Consider the following 17916-nt stretch of genomic DNA (forward strand, 5'->3'; position numbering starts at 1 on the left):
AACTTTCTGTTGCAGTGTAACTGATAAAGTGATACTCTTGAATAAATGTTTTTGCGTTATTTCTCTGAAATATATATATAAAAACAAAAGATTATTTGAAAACATTATTAAGACTGAATGCACAATGGTAAATATCATATACCCAAGATTCACGCTACATGATCAGTTTTTTGGACAGCCGTGCGTGATTTTCTATCCTGTTTCATGTTTTTTGTTTTATCCTTGCTGTTGTTTTTCCTCCCTTTTCTTGTTTTTTTTTGCCTTGTTTTATTTGTCTTTCTTCTTTTCTTTCATACTGTCCTGTGAGTTTTTTATTGGGTGTGAAAAGGTGAGCCGGTAGATCTACTGCTTTACTTCATTCTTACCCAATCGGCCTTTTCCCCTCCCCTTTAGAGACAGTGGTTGGACCAGCGTCTGAAGCTGTTTTGGAAAGTCAATCTTTTTGCAGAAATTACACCCTTAATCCTTAAAACGATAAGAATATGAAGCCCTGCCAAGATTGTCAGGAATCTGGTGCCTGCCAGGGTCAAGTGTTTGTTCAAGTTCACCCCTCACCTGTTACCTGCAGAAATGCACGGATATCATGCGGTGATTCATGAGTGATCGCTCGCGAAGCTTTTGTGCCCATGTCATCTACACTTTCAACATGAATCTGACAATGGCATCCGTGCTCTCAGAACGAATTGAGCAGAATTGACACTTCATTACTGTATGTGAAGACTATCAGAAGACCCAGTAAAAAAAGACAAATCTAACGTTGGACACTTGACCCTGGTACCTGTTGGGGTCCTTCCACCACGATTTGACCTCCCCCATTTTCACAAAACTGTTAATCCAGTGGAATAGATACCAAGATGCTTTTTTGCCCCCTTTAGTTAAAACCCCTGTGGTCCTGCCTGTGCTTCTTTCACTGCAATGACTCCAACCTTCCCCTCTCTATGATAATGATAGATCACTGTAGAACCACATCAGCATATTGATGTTCCATTGAACGAGAGCCAAATGAAGCCGCATTGATAAAAATACCCTGAATTAAATATGGCTGACGTCACCCGCGCTTGGCTGCCAGCGTGTCTTGCGTTGATAAACGGCCGAGCTCTTTGCGTAAGCGATGAGCGTTTGACTGAATGAAAGCGTGTTTTTCTTTCTCCTCAGGCATTATAAGAAACGCTGTCAGGGCCGCATGAGGAAGCACGTGGGAGATCTGTGTTTGCAAGCGGGCATGTTGCAGGACGCTCTCGTGCATTATCACATGGCCGTGGAGCTGCTGCGATCTGTCAATGACTTCCTCTGGCTGGGAGGTAAGACAGCGATGGATTAACTGACTGATTAATAATTGAAAGACTTTTCTTCAAATGGGTTTAGAAATTGGTATTAAAAACATTTTTGATGGTAGCCTAAACCTGAACCAGTGTTTTTAAGCGCAAGTTAAAATTGTTTTCTAAGTGTGCGTTAAGAAATAGGAAATATAGTTGTAGAAATCATTTTTTATTATACTTCAATAATAAATTGTGTTAGCAATTAAGTCTATTCTGTTAAAGACTTTTGCTCAAAACCTTTTATAAGACCTGCTGCATTCACATGCACTCTTCTGTCGTGAATAAGAACAGCAAGTGTTTATGTTTTCTTCCTCAGCTGCTCTGGAGGGATTGTGTTCGGCCTCTGTCATCTTCCATTACCCAGGAGGCACTGCGGGGAAGAGCGGAGCCCGTAAGCCTGGCCTTTCTTCCGCTGCAGACGCTGGCAAGAGACACAGACCTGGTCAGTGTGTTCAGACTGCTTCCCTTTCTGTCTTTCCTTTTCTCGTGATTCACTGTATGAACAAGTAGAAAACAGATTTGTTTTGTTTTTATGTGTCCAAAATATCCAAGGAGGGAAAACGAGAAAGTTAGATTGAGATGAATGTCAAAAATTCTCAATTAACCTAAATTTACTAACCAGATCTTTGTATGAATGAATGAATGTGTGAGAGTATGAAGTGGGATGTCTCTTTCATTGGCTGTTTATTTCTCTTATGAAACATCATTAGTAAATCATCCTCTCTCCTCCACAGACAGCAGCAGAAACATTCGGTCTAAACCAGAGACATAAGTTATTATTAGTGCTGTCAAGTCAATCAATTGCGATGAATCGATTACAAAATAATAACAAATGTAAAAAAAATCTATATTTGTATTTCAATATCTTTTACATTATGTATACATATAAATATATATATTACTTTTATTTCTTAAATATATACGTACATGTTTGTGTGTTTATATATACATATAAATATACACGCTAGTGACGCCACACACACATATATTATATAAACACAAACATTTGTTTTGGAATCGAATAATCGCGATTAATCAATTTGACATCACTAATTATCATTTTATTTACTTTTATAAAATCTTTAAAAAAAGAAGAAGAATGATCTCTAATTTTAGTCTTCTAAAATCACTCTGACTCCAAATCGGTTAAAGTCATTGCTTTTAGAAATGGTCATTCACTTGCAGACGCCATATGGTTTTATTTTTTTATATCTACTGACATGACATTTATTTGTTTTTTAGGGCCGGATGTAAACAGCACTGGTCCAGATAGCACTTCCTGTTTCAGTTGATTAGTCTTTTTTCTTTGTGACCCTGGACCACAAAACTTAAGTAAGTCTTAAGTAGCACAGGAACATTTTTAGTAATAGCAAAAAATACATTTTATGGGTCGAAATGATCGATTTTTCTTTTATGCCAAAAATCATTAGGATAGTAAGGAAAGTTATTTTGTAAATATCCTAGCGTAAATATATCAAAACCTTATTTTTGTGAGTAATATGCTATGCTAAGGACTTCATTTGGACAACTTTAAAGGTGAAAACAGGAAGTGCTTCTGAACCATGTGTTTACGTTCTGCACAATAGTCTGTTTTAAAACAGGTTGCAAAACGAGTCATTTATGAAGTGTATTTTACAACTAAAAGAGCGTATAATTGTGTGTGTTTTTTTAAAGCTTGCATGCTTTCTGAACGGCTGCTAACAGCAGTTATTCATAATTAATCCCTCACTTATTTACTGCATGTCTGCCACAACAGATGCCGTACTGACGCTTTATCATAATAAAGGGATGTTAAGATAATAAACAGACATTATGATCTCTGATATGTGCCGTACTAACACTGCAGCCCGTGCAAAAGAGTCAACCAGCATCTGTCTCTCTCTCCGTTTATCTGTCTGTCTTCAGGCGCACAGGAAGTTCTCATTGATCCAGGTACAGTAAAGCGCATGTAGCTCTAGATATGGCTTTTATCCTCCCTGGTGTGTGTGTTTGTCTAGTAGTTTTAGTTATTTTCTTGTGTTGTGAGCATGCGTACAGGTGTTTGGGCGCCTTGCGTTTCTTTTGGTTTGAGGTAAAAGTCTTTCTTGCAATCATTAGATGGGCTGTTTGTTTTTTTCTGCCTGATTCTCTGCTCAGATTAACGCAGACAGAAGCAATTATCAGACTTAGTGGCTGTTGGACTGATTCGTCAAACCTCTATTAAACAAACTTTGATTGGGTTTTTCAAGTCATTTTTCTGATCCAATCGGTTTGTGCTTTGTGAATCTCCTTCCTCATCAGGAACATCTAATCACTGTTTGGCTGCTATACTGAGTTCTTGTTGATCTTTCAACCCTGTTGTTTAGTCTAGATAACAACATGTATGAATACAAGAAATATCAGTTGTATGAAAGGTGACCCACATTTGGTTTTGAAGTTCTACAGTTTGGACATTGAGATTTTCATATCTCTTGCATTGTACCTTTTCAAGACAAGTTTGGCCTGTAATGCAGCAAGTGTTGCTAAAGTCTACGGATTCTAAGATTGGATCTATCAATCTCTACGGAAAAATAAAACAATGACGCTGTCATCTGTTTAAAGTCATACTGTACACCCTGTAAATTGGCTCAAAATCTCAGATGAAAATTGTCATATAGACCCCCCTGCCACAAAATAGGGGATGACTCATATTCATCCACGACTTTCATGTAAGCATTTATTCCAGAAAAATAATGTACAAGAGTAAAAGTTTTAGCCAGTTGACTTGTAATGACCCCTAAATCTGCTCTACCACCAGAGGGCGGTGTAACGTGTCGAGTCTTGGTATAAACCAGAAACATGAAACGTACATGTACACTCTTCACAAATGCCCTCTTTTCAAGAAAATACACAAAACTTCGTTTGTAATTGATTTCCTGTCACTGTAGCGCAGGTTACAGAGTTATTCCAGCAGCTCTTTGGCAGACATACAGATCTCTGAAGTGCTATTTTAAAGCATTATTTTTAACATTAACCCTGTCAGGATTTGATAGGGTTTTGATTGGTTTTATCCATTGGGATTGAAAGGAATGCTTACATCCACGGTTTGCTAATATTGTTAAAGATTAATGTCATTAAAAGTCATTTCAGAGGTAGAGAAGGTTTGATGAGAACATTTTTTTCCAGTAACGTGCACTGGTGAGTCATGCACAATAAGGAACATTTGTTCAGAAAGTAAATGGAATCTAATTTATTTTCTTGTCATCTTTAATAAGTGTTGTGTGTGTAGTTGTTTGTCTTTTTTTGTTTGGTAAAGCATGACTCATCCTTCAGTGGAAAAATAAACTCATGGGTGTGCTGTAGTTTATGTTTATTTACGGCTCTTTTGCATTGCATTACTACATGTCAGAATGCCATGATGCAACGTCGTTTAACTATATTTTAGCTTAGTTGTATTCGAGATTTTTCCAGGAAATGTCACCGTCTCTGTTTCCTGTCCAGGTGCCCTGACGACCAATGGGATCAGTGCGGACACGAGCGCGGAGATCGGCCGAGCCAAGAACTGTTTAAGTCAAGAGGACATCATCGAGAAGTACAAGGAGGCCATCTCGTACTACAGCAAGGTCACTTACACTTCTTTAGGTTGTAAAATTGTTTTATTAAAAGGCTTGTGCAGAAACTTTTCTGTGGCATCATATTTTCAATGTTCTCTTTTACCGTAAACCTGTTTTGATCTCGCATAGCACGAAAACGTAACAATAGCATCTAAACGGAGCTCTGAACGTGTTGCTTTGTCTTAATGGAATTACTGCGGAGAATCAGACCGTGTGTGTGCCAAGCGTGATATCTTTGAATTTTTTTATTTGTACAATGGTATTTGTACTTCTGTTTAAGTTCTGTAAAATCACTATAATGCCTGACCTCTTGTGGCTGAATGCTTTGTTTACAAACTCAAGTTTCTGTTTCATTATTCTCAATTTTATGCACAAAGTAAAAGTAATGTGTCTGGCACAGGTCCAGACTGGTTTTTGTGTTATTTATCATAATAAGCCGGGTCTTTCTGACTTTATTTTCTCTGCGTGTGGCGTTTGTAATGGAAAGCCTTTCACTACACGCTTATGAATGGATCTTTATTCAGTGTCATTCATCTCAAATGCTTCATTCTGCCACATCAGCAGTTCTGTCACTGGCCACCAGGGGGCACTAGAGACTTGTAATTGAAAAGATTTTGAGGCTCTTCTTGGCAGTGGTTGCTGCTGAGCTTGGATTTTTCGTGATAGATTTGATGGCATATCATTAGATTTTTTTACATTACATTATTATTTGGCAGACGCTTTTATCCAAAACCACTTATGGTGCATTCAAGGTAAACATTTTATCAGTATGTATGTGTGTTCCCATGAATCATGACTTTTCTGCCGCAAACACAATGCTCTACCAAATGAGCTACATATCTATATAGAGAGATGTTTAAATACGAGATATGGAAAAAAATGTCTTTTGAACTTTAACACCGTGTCTACACTGGACGCGGCACGATGCGACAAAAGACAATAGAACTTATTAGAACCCATTATAATTTTAATTTTGTCCACACACTGTGCAAGTCTATACTGTCTTTGTATTTTTACCTAAAACATCCGGAAAGCCAAAACTCGTATAGCATCATAATTCATTACATTTATATGCGCTATTCTACCTGGGCACTCAAAGCGCTTTTACATGGAAAGGGGGAATCTCCTCAACCACCACCAATGTGCAGCATCCACCTGGATGATGCGACGGCAGCCATATTGCACCAGAACGCCCACCACACACCATCTTATTGGTGGAGAAGAGTTTTATGTTAGAATGTTTTGTGAACAAATGTATGCTGAATCTTTCTCCTTTACTCTCTTAGTATAAGAGCGCTGGAGTGATCGAGCTGGAAGCTTGTATTAAAGCTGTCAGAGTTCTGGCCATTCAGAAACGGTCCATGGAGGCATCCGAGTTCCTTCAGAACGCTGTTTACATCAACCTGGGCCAGGTGAGCACTCGCACAAACCGCTTGACTTTAGATCTGCGCTGTCCAGCATAGTGAGACGTCAGATAGCAGGCGCTTTTATCCCAATTGACATACAGTACAGAGCAGACTTAAGGGCCTTGATCAAGAACACAGTAATTCTTGTTAATTGCTCATCTCTTGTGGGTAATTCTTGTGAGGTTTACACCAGTTCTTTAACCAGAATTCCACAGAATACTTTTAAGAAATAACATTTATTTTAATGCAATATTTAAACTTTTTTATTAAGTTTTTATTGAATTTTGAAAACATTCACAGTTTACATGGTTGCAAAGTAGCTTTACATAAAATAAACTGTAGAACAAACATAAGACAAATCATAACAGACGTAGTGTCTTTAAGGAATTAATTGAACCATTAGATTAAAAGCAATATTAACATGCAGTGCCAAATGTGACACCGTGTTAAAGGTCCAGTGTGTCATTATTTGTCAGATCTATTGACAGAAATGCAATAAAATATACATGCATTTCTTCAGAGGTGTAAAGACCTTACAGAATGAAGTGTTGTTTTTATTACCTTAGAATGAGCTATTTCTATATACGTACAGCGCGGGTTCACTCACATGGAATTCTCCATGTTGTTTCTACAGTAGCCCTAAACGGACAAACTGCTCTGGCGCATTTCGTAAATACGTTATCTCCTTCAGCAAAGAAGGAAAACATGACGACATCTTAGTTCTGTGTCAGCCACTGTAAAGGGTGGGGTGGAGTGAGCCTTTGGTTGCAATTCGCCACCTCACAACTAGATGCCGCTAATATCCAGATTTAACCCCAAAACACAACCCAGAGTCTTACCTTTAAACTCAACATCATGATTTCATAAATATGTGGATGATACTTTTAGGTAGGTCTTTCATCAAATGTTTGTCTGTGTTCAGCTGTCAGAAGAAGAGAAGATCCAGCGCTACAGCATCCTCTCGGAGCTCTACGAGCTCATCGGCTTCCACAGAAAATCTGCTTTCTTCAAACGGGTCGCTGCCATGCAGTGTGTGGCCCCCACCATCCCGGAGCCGGGCTGGAAGGCCTGTTACAAACTCCTGCTGGAGACCCTGCCGGGATACAGCCTCTCTCTGGACCCGAAAGACTTCAGCAAAGGTAAGACGAAACCTCTTTTTATGTGAATTTTGAGTAAGTAAGAAAATAGGTACAAAATCTGTCATCGGACACCTAGTTATAAGAAGATGCTTAAGTGTCTGTTTCAAAAACACATTCATGATCTGTTGCACAGTCAAAGGTAAACAAATGATGTGTATTCAAGTCAAACAGACATGCTTTGCATACATGATGTATGATAGACGTGAACTTTCATCTTATACTGTAGTTATATGACTGCTGTTGGTTTTATTAATGCGTGCCGTTAATGGGTTTCATTTGGTGTTCGCCCTCCTACCTCAACCTGTTTCAAAGTCATCCGTCGTAAAACAGGAGCTGAATATAAATTGATGGTTTCTTTTTATAACTCGGCTTTAAATGGGCTGCGGTTTATTTGTAATCTCACCAGGCGGCGTAGAAGTAACCTTGTCGTCTTTGTGTGCTTTCAGAAAAGCCTTGTGTTTTGAAGGGCTCATCTCAAGGGTGATAGATATTCTGTCTGTTCATTGTGTTGGAAAACTGCGCAAAGAGGAGGTCTGACCCTGAGCTGTGATGTCAGAATCTTAAGGGTCTTTAACCGTATTCTTCATTTGAAAACCTTTTGATATTATGTCTGGCACACGTGCACATGTGTGGAATGATAAGGACGTGTAGCTTTGGCCTGAGAGAAATTCAATTTAGTTTATTTCGATAGCATTGTTTCTATAGCTACTGTATGTGCGTTGTTGCAGAGCAGTAGGATTGCAGCAGTGGTCTCCAACGTGGTGCCCGCATGAACTTTTTGAGGTGCCCGCCATGCACAGGGCTCAACAATAAGAGCTGCACATGAATGACGCTCTGGACTATACCGATCCGGCGAGTGCTGCATCGTCATGAATGTTGATCATTTGCACATGTTTTTAAGCTATGCCTAATATATTCAAGTGCAAAACTATGTCAAAGAGAACTCAATTTGATCCCTGTGAGCTTGAGAAGATGTGGGTGCTGTTCGCAGGCACATCACATAAAACGCAAAGACGCGCAAAATTTAAAAAAAGTATGCGCTGAATTGAGTCGGATACATTTTTGCAATTGTAAGCAATGTAAGCAATTTTCAGTTCTGTGACATCACTACCATAGGTAGTAGGAAAAATATTGTAATATTGTATTTTTTTGTTTGTTCTGTTGAACACAAAGTGAGATATTTTGAAGAATTTACGAACACATACAGTTCTGGGGCACCGTTGACTACCATTTCTTTCTTTCAACTATGGCAGTCAATGATGCCACAGAATTGAAAATTGCTAACATTCTTCCAAATATGTTTCTCTGTGTTCATCATAATTTATACAGGTATGAAATGACATGAAGGTGAGCAAATGATGACAACATTTTCATTTTTTGGGTGAACTATCACTTTAAACAATGTGAATGGCGCTCTGGCGTGACGGGTCGCAGCAGAGCGCCGCACAAAATCCACTGCGCTTGAGTGGGATTTTAGCGGACAGTTTCTGTTCAGAATAAGTAATGGCATCATAATGTGATGATATAATTCCCTGCTGGCCCTGCTTTTAACAAACGTAAACATGGTTTACATGAACCGTAAATGGTTATGGTGGTATAACTAAGGTGAAATTGACTGTAACAAAAAACCTAAACCTTAAAAGTTAAGTATAGCAAAAAAGAATATGCATCACACGGTTTAAAGTTTGGAAGTAGTTTCTTATTATATCCAACAAGTAGCCCTCTGGATGATTTGATCTCTTCAGGTAGCCCTCGCTTACAAAAGGTTGGAGTACAGTATTACAGTATTTGGCACAAATGAGATCAAAAATAATAGACATTTAAATAACAGTCAGGAAAACAACAGATGAAAAATAAGCAAAAATATCAACATTTTGCAATAAGTACTCAATTGTATGTATGTCTGCGTGCTTTTACCGAGACAGAAAACTTTTAACGTTCCGTAAAGACAATATAAGCAATGCATTTGATTGACGCAGCATGAAGTTAAAATGATTTATAATGCATCGATGTCAGATTTTTTCCATCAGGACCGTGATATGCTGATATTATTATAATCGTCCCGTTTGCGAACGATGCCTCAAATGGTGCAGCTTATGTAAAACACGTGTTCAAATGCCCGCTCCGAATACCCAGGTGTGGCTTAGACGGCCTGGAGAGAAGAGAATTGAAGTCAGTACAGACACCAGAGATTGCAGAGAGAGAGAGAGAGAGAGAGAGAGAGAGAGAGAGAGAAAATAGGTTTTTAATTGGCCTGGGAGTTCTCTCGCTCAACTCTCAATTACACCGAGAGAGAGAGAATTCATCATCAGACTGTGATTGATTGGGTTTAGCTCGACCAGTGTGTGCAGGGATTCAGAGGTTTCAGTTAACACACACAACGCAGAGAAAGAACCTCGGCAGGCCCTCGAGAGGCGTAAGCCGGTTCCCGGAGACTCAGGACGAGCCGGTCACAGAGCGCTTATAGACCCCACGCCACGACAGAAAGATTCGTTTTGACTTTAATGAGCTTGTGTTTTTAATCTAACACGAGAATGAGAAGATGGTCTGTGGAGGTTGTAGATTCAGACCACGTGGTGTGATCCATCACCATTGTTGCCCTTGTGCGAGACACGTAATCTAAAGTGACTCCGGTGGGCGGGGCTTTACCCTGTAATTACTGTAATGTCGCTTTTGATAATAATATCTGCTAAGTAACTGCTTGCCCGAAACAGAAACCATCTTTTAAATATGAACTGTTTGTACTGGAGAAAAAGTGTGCGTTCCTGCAAGAAACATTGATCAAATGCCTGCGGTTGTTTTTGTTTATGTAGGAATCGATAGCGACACTCCTCCAGGGTTCATTTCAATACAAATAAGAATATCATAAAGATATAAAGGTAAGAATATCATCTGTAGGGCAGCGCGAGACAGAAATGGATGTGTCCTCATCTCACAGGGCAAACGAAGATTAAAGTGTCCAGAGATGCCACCTAGAAACTATCAGAGACTTTCTTTGTCTTGAGGGCTAACTTACTTCCTGTAGGGGATGGTTTTGTTATCTGCTAGGTGGTGGTTTATTGGTGTAAGTTAAAAGCTTTTCACCCCTGACGTGTCGGCTCAGGTTGTTCCTTCAGTAGAATGTATTTTAATCTGTTTTGAGGTCTTTATAATCATTTTCAACGTTGAATGATGTTGAATTATTCTGCGCATTATATGACACCTCTCTGACAATTTTAGGAACGTCCCAGTAAGGCGGCTCGATTATGACAAAAATAATATCTTTAGGCCGATATTGAGTTCAAGATTATTTCATATGATTGCTCACTGACTTTAATTTAGCAAAAATAAATAACTAAAGAAAAAGTAATAACTTAAAAAAGCTGCACTGCTGTAGTTCTTTGCAAAATGGAATGCTGCATATTAATAATTTCACCTCAATGATTTTGTTTTTGTAATCATTGGAAGCCAAAATTGACAATTACGATTGATGTCACAGCCCTACATCACAGTGAGACTTGCATTAGCCATCAGAGCTCAAATCTTATTTTATTAAACTAGCTACAAAAACAGAATATTGAACCGAAATTAAAATTCCTATTTTATATTTGAAATAAATCTGATTTGGTGGTTGAGCTGTTTTTTGGAGCAAGAAACGTTGACTGACAGACTTCATTGAAAAAATTCGAAAATGCTTTTGATTATAATCTCTCCAAGTGACTGTCATTGAAAAACAGTTTTTGTGAAGCAGGAAACTCAAATGCTGATGTGAACTAATGTAATCCGTCACAAGATGTTTTGTTGATTTTTGTATCTCTGTGTTGAAGGGACTCATCGTGGATGGGCGGCTGTACAGTTACGTTTACTTCACGAGCTGGTTTATGCATCTCGACGGATGGGGAACCCAGGACTGTCTGTCAGACATCTCTCCTTCTTACTGCAGACCATGCTGGACTTCCTGTCCGACCAGGGTAAGACACGCAATTCGTTTTTAATAGAGTATCGTAGAGATGACGTGTTTTTGTAGGCCAACTCGGCAGTTAGTGCCACGCTGGTTCCCTCGACCGAAAGCCTATGCATTTTTCCCATAGACTTTTGAAAGATTGCAAAAAACAAGCTCTGTGATAAAGGTTTTTGATACTTACACGGTTTGCATATTACAGATTTACACAATATTTGTCACTTTTGAAGCCTAAATATAATCGCTAGAAGTAAAAAGCTTACTTATGAACAGACTACACTACACTCGCTCGATATCATCGTCACCACCAACAAGCCTCCGACAACTTTTTTAAAAAACTTTATTAAGAACGTTTTTCTTGGTACCAAAAATCCCATTGACTTTGGGGCGATAGCACCGGAAGTGCTACAATGCGAACTCGTTTCCGGGTTTTACATACAAAAATACATCATCTCTGCGATACTCTATTCATACTCTTAAGCCACTATGGCATAACGTTTTAAAACAGCTGTGGTTCTATTGGTAGCATCGGTTCTTTGGGTTAGGCACTCCCCAACACAGGTTAAAGGGGTCATATGACAAAACAAATATTATCGTTTGTTTAGATGTAATGCAGTGTGTATACACGATTTAAGGTTCAAACACGCTGTATTTTCCACATACCGTGCATGTTTGTATCTCCTCTTTGCCCCGCCTCTCTGAAACGCACAGATTTTTGACAAAGCTCATGGCTCTGAAAAGCGAGGTGTGCTATGATTGGCCAGTTCACCAGTGCGTAGTGATTGGTGGAATACTGCAAGCGTGTGACGGAAATGTAACGCCTCTTACCATATTTGGAACATCAGGTTCCAAAGCAATTGTACTGACAGGTACGCCCACCTTACTTGCGTATACATTTGGGCGGTCTTAGTCAAATCAGACCACCAGCTGACGTAGATTTGTGGGGGTAGCTTTCCTGTGGCTCAGTGGTTAGAGCATGGGACTAGCAATGCCAAGGTCATGGGTTTGATCCCAGGGAATTGCACATAGTCAGAAACAAAATGTAAAGTACAATGCCATGTAAGTCGCTTTGGATAAAAGCGTCTGCCAAATGCATGAATGTAAATGGGTGTGGTTACACGAGGCGTTTCAGGCAGGTCTGGGTGAGCATTCGCTTTTAGATAGAATGCATCTTTTTCATTTTTGCAATTTAACGTGGCTAATACATGCATGGGCAACTTATAACACCAGAGACACAGAAAACACGTATTCGCGCCATATGACCCCTTTAAGTGTGCGTACGCATGCTTGTATGCACTTGCTTGCAGGTGTGCGTTACCTAGATTTTCCCGAAAGCTTCAGTGTATTTGAAAAAGCAATTGATGTTCTTTTTGAGCTGTTCATCCGCGGCCCACTTCACAGCGTCCTGTCCCCACAGAGTTGTGCTGTAATCCTGTCTGTCTCACAAACACACACGAGTGGGTCTGCAGCTCAGGGGTATTGCGCCCCGTCAGGCTTATCATTTCCTTCCAGACAGAACAAATCCAGGGTTCCCTTGGCTGAGCTCTGGGATTGGTCGAAGCGTGTTTTCAACACGGTGTCAGAGTAACAATGCCTCCCTGTGTTCTGATAAAACCCATTTCTACATCCCTCACTCCTTCGGGAGCCAAACGAATCATTCTTATTTTCTCTAAAGAGCTGTGCGATCCTTCTCAGGCTCTTAATGGATAAACCTGCTTATCTGGAGTTTAGACGAGACCCTGAAAGCATCAGAGGTTAGAGTGGAATATATCCGGCACACATTCAAGTTTCTAAAGTTATAATGACACTTGTTTAGGAAAACATGTAACAAATATACATTTAATAAATCACTACTAATAAGCTCTCCTCACTAATCAAAAACACTTACTTTTACTTAGTTATTGAGTGCAGAGGAGACCTGGCCCTCCCAGCTGAGACTGGTTTCTCCCAAGGTTTTTTTCTGTCCATTTATTCATTATTGGAGTTTGGGTTGCTCACCGGGAGACCGCTGATATTGGATTAGCTCAGGGTTCTGTAAATTCCACTAACATTGCTTTTAATAGAATGGTCTTACTCTTTCTATACCTTGTACTGAACTGCATTCTAGTTTTTTCTGTGTTTTTCTTTTGTTTTCTTCCTGTAAAGCTGCTTTGAGACAATGCAACATTGTAAAAAGCACTATATAAAAAATAATAATTACATTGAATCTGTATAAACAAGGCTATTTGTAAACACATGCGTTGTTTAATGGTGACGAAAAAATTGTTTGGTAACACAATGAGATTCAATCAAAAAAGGCTAAAATGTACTTTTTTTTAACCCAGGATTGGGTCAGAAAGGGACGAACCCAACCACTGGGCTGTAGTTTAACCTACTGTATGTTGGGTTGGTTCAGCCCAAAAGCCTGGGTTGTTTTAACCCATTGTTGGGTCAAATATAAACATTTTCCCAGTTAATTTAACCCATTAGCTAGGTTTGTCCTTGTTTACCCAACATTTTTTACTCTTATTTAAAACATTAAGAGTAAAAACATTTTTAACATTAGTTAACTATATAAGTTAACATTAAGTAACAATGAACAATACTTATATAAGATTTAGTCATCTTAGTATTTTATTGTAATGTATAATTTCAGCATTTTCTCTTTAAAATATTCAGCATTTTCTTATAAAGCTTTTTGAAATCCGAAATTGTAATTGTTAACATTAGTTAATGCACAATGAGCTAAAATGAACAATTGTATAGGCATTAACTAATATTAACAAAAATGTATAAAGCCTAAAAAACTACAGTATATTTTTATATACAGTTTACTATAGCAAAATACTACCTTATTGTTTTTTATGTTGTTTTTTATATTGCTTTGTTTAAACAGTTTAGTTTCAATTAACTTTACTAAAAAACTTTTAAATGTCTTTGATAATTTTGTGTTTGTTTTTTATAAAACAATTAGTTCCAGTCCAAGATTCTGATTGGTCAATAAGCTAAAAACACAGCTATCGATCAGGTACTATTTTTTTTATTTTACTTCACGAAAGTTGCATTTATGCATATTTTTTGGCTCTAATATCAGTATTGTGTGATAAATGTTTTATAAAACCAATAAGATACTCGAGGAGCTAGTGCTTTATTGCTTTGTGTCTAACAATGGCCCTTCAGCTGTTATTTATTCGCAATAAAGCACAGCCTCCCGTACATTATTGCTGACATATATTATTGAAATTATTGAGTTACATTATCATTGAAGTTTACCAGGACAGTTTGTGTCATGTTGTGCGTTTACTGTTATAGTTTAACATTGTAGTTTTATTTCCTAAGTTCTTCACATTCAAGTGATTTGCAAACACTACGCAAACTGCTTGAAGTGAAACATCAGAGAGAATTTGTTCAAAATCTCCATCTCTGTTGGCCGTGCAGAAATTCCTGTTTGTTCATTTACACGACTGCCAGCTTCCCAGCTGTTCACATGATTGATCTTTGATTGAATTGAAATATAAAACCTGTGCCATCTGTGAGGTGAAGCACTCGCCGCTTTGTTTCAGGTCGGCTTCCTGTTGTTTTGCCTGTTTATCGCTAAAATAAATCCCACATTACAGTGAGATCTGAGTCCGGTTTACACTCTTGCATAATGATTATCTGTTGACAGGGCTTCTTAGGAACGGCCTCGGCACAATGACGCTTTGAGAAATGGTGTCGTCTGCTTTAAACACGTCGGCTCGACAGTGATCAGTGTTTAATGTCAATCTCAAGCTCTTGATGGGATCGCAGAGCAGAATAAATGTGCCACTTAGAGCTTCTGAGTTTTTTTTGAACGGCTCATGATGTACCGTCTCTTTGCGTCCTGTTTTATTAAGCCAGGGCTTTGAAGAACCCGCTCACGGGTCGCAGGAGGAGACTTGTGTTCAACTCTAATGAATGCAGAGAGAGACGGAGGTGTAGAAACATATACAGAAAATTTGTTCGGGCATCTCTTAGTATCCCTAAGAAAACATTGAGAACCTAAACAAGAAAAAACATAAATTGAGTAGAGAACGGAGTAATATGTAATAGTGTATCGAGCCGGGCCAGGTTGGGTTGTCGGTTAATTAGCGTTTTGTTGAGTTTCATTTGCCAAAGCTCACATGTCAGCAGGGGATGTGCCGTCTGCACGGAGCGGTGTGAAATTAGCTATTTGAAGTATGTGTTTGACTGCTATTTTTAAGGAGATCAAGAATGGCAAATAAAGAGCTTCATTTAGAAAGCTGGCGCCGAGCGGAGGAACGCACTTGCGAAGTTTTCACAGAATGAGAGGTGTAAATTGCAGCGCAGAGTTTTATTTTCAGCTCGCCTCTGGTGTCTGCGGTGTTAATGGAGTTTTATTTAGAAGTTAGTAGCACGTTTTGTGAATGGATGTGTCCGGCTAGACTTTACCTGAGGGAACTCGGTGGATTTTGAATTCAGTGGAGGATACTTTCATTTACACCTGTGGTAGACGGGCGATGTCCAATTTCATGTCAAAATCAAAAGAAGACGCGGGAAGGAAATTAAACCTATTTTTAGGACCAGCTTGTCATGTGCCTGTAATATTATGAGCAGGTCTTGGGAGAGAGACTTGACGGAAACGTGGATAATGCGTTTTAAATGGATTATGATGAACTTGGTCAATGTTTTCAGAATATTTCAGTGGGGTTTTTTTTACGTTTCCCTCTCCGGCTCTCAATTTATCACACATTTTTTGTCCTCTCAGGTTGAAGACTGTGGCACATTTGTCGACACAGCATGTGTTTGTAGGGTTTAGTTTTCTGGTGTGTGATGAGTAATCTCATTGCAGTTGACTTCAGCGCCCCCTTTCTGTGTGGCTGATGAATTATTCATCGTTTATATGACAATCATCAGCGCTTATATACCGTCAGCAGTCCTCGCGTCTGCCTGAGTTCATCATTTGTGATGGCTTTCTCTCCCTTTAGTCACATTTTTTTTCTTCTCCGAGTGTGTCTTTCTCTGATGAAATGCTTTTGAATAGCTTCCAGAATTGAGAAAATTATTGTTTGAGAAAGTGAAATAAGGCAGCTCTTCAGGTTTAAAGATGTCGTGAGCTTTTTCCCCCTGAAATATGAGATTGTGCTGTTTTTATTTAGTAACCAGTAATGTTTTTTACCTGCAGTTGATAAGTGTTTTCTTATGTAGCTGACATCATCAAGGTTTATTTTAAACTCCTCCTCCAGCTTTTACAATCAGATCAATCGATGGAAAAGTACCCTCTCTGTAGCGCCTTTTTCCCGCATTTAATTAAATTAAATTATTATATTAAATTAATATTGATTGCGTGTGTTTTAAGGAATTCAGATAATTTTAGTGGAATTATGGTATATATATGCTGTGGCTCAGAAGTTTAGTCACTTACTTACTCTTTATTTTATTTCCGCATTTTTGAATAATAGTAAATAGGGGTGTAACGTTACTTCGTATTATGATATTTCGTGATGCAAAAATGTTACAATGCGCATCGTAAAGAGATGGGGATATTTTACGATATGTTTAATTCTATTCGTTCAGCGGTCAAGACGCTACTTACTCTGCGCCTGCGCGTCACGTGTGCTTATCTCACATATGCGCTAGAGAGAGAAGCACAAGACACAATCTGTGTCTCCAAGTGGTTTACAAGGCGTCATATTTTCCTTCTCAATCGCCGTTAAAACACAGCAAACTTGAAGCGTGACTGCAGGCGAGTCACCCCGAAACTCATTACAAAGGAGCACAAACGTTTTTAATGCCAATGTAATTTATCCGCTAACGTGAGCTGCTGCATAACGTGATATGCAACATAAAGCCAAAAGAAACCAGCGCTGTTCCGATCAGAGAAGCGATGAAGTGAGTCGTACTGTAGATTAAAAGATCGAATGACATGCTAAAAAACAAGTATGTGATTTGCATGATTGAAGAAATGTAATACAGTTTATGTAATATGTCTTTTTGAAAGATGTTTCTCATTCATTACTGTCTCAAGCAAAGAGAAAGAGACACGAGCCAATAGCGCTTGAGCGTGAGCTCTGTCAGAGCGTTTCATTGGCTGAATGTACAGAATGAACACGCCCCTCACTGAACGAACGAGTCAATTGAGTCAAAATGAGACTGAATGAACCGCTACATTCTCTGTGTTGTACCAATGCATATCCAGTAGTTACTCAACTTTTCTGAAAAATAAAGGTAATGACCTGGTTTCATTTAAGTCCAAGGTAAAGTCAATTATGTCAAAACAGTTCAATCTTTGTATGGAACATTTAATTACACCAATTAAATGAGTTAATCCAGATAGATTTTAGTAGACTAATATAATGTAGATTTCGTCGACTAAAAATAGACTAAAACTATGATAAATTGGGATGACTAAAACTAAATTGCATTTTAGTCAAAAGACTATGGCTAAAACTAACTCAAAATTTGCTGTCAAAATTGACACTGATCTTAATTCTAATTTCAGTTAAGCCTTAAAATGTTCAAATTCTTTATTAAGTTGTATGTGCAACAAAATAAGTTACTGAATTTGTTAATATTTTGAAA

General features: G+C 38.6%; 1 protein-coding gene across 2 annotated transcripts in view; it reads left to right on the plus strand.

Moving 5' to 3' along the window:
- Positions 1–17916, plus strand: part of trappc9 (trafficking protein particle complex subunit 9) — a 167159-nt gene that overhangs the window by 1792 nt on the left and 147451 nt on the right. The window contains exons 3-9 of one of the 2 annotated variants that reach the window (XM_057354458.1): positions 1156–1301; positions 1636–1761; positions 3225–3251; positions 4779–4900; positions 6178–6303; positions 7220–7436; positions 11243–11386. In XM_057354458.1, coding sequence (XP_057210441.1) covers positions 1156–1301; positions 1636–1761; positions 3225–3251; positions 4779–4900; positions 6178–6303; positions 7220–7436; positions 11243–11386 — 908 coding nt within the window. The remainder of the gene's footprint in view (positions 1–1155; positions 1302–1635; positions 1762–3224; positions 3252–4778; positions 4901–6177; positions 6304–7219; positions 7437–11242; positions 11387–17916) is intronic. The other variant, XM_057354459.1, reaches the window with a different exon arrangement.

The sequence above is a fragment of the Triplophysa rosa genome, linkage group LG16 (genome assembly GCF_024868665.1).
Source record: "Triplophysa rosa linkage group LG16, Trosa_1v2, whole genome shotgun sequence".
NCBI lineage: Eukaryota > Metazoa > Chordata > Actinopteri > Cypriniformes > Nemacheilidae > Triplophysa > Triplophysa rosa.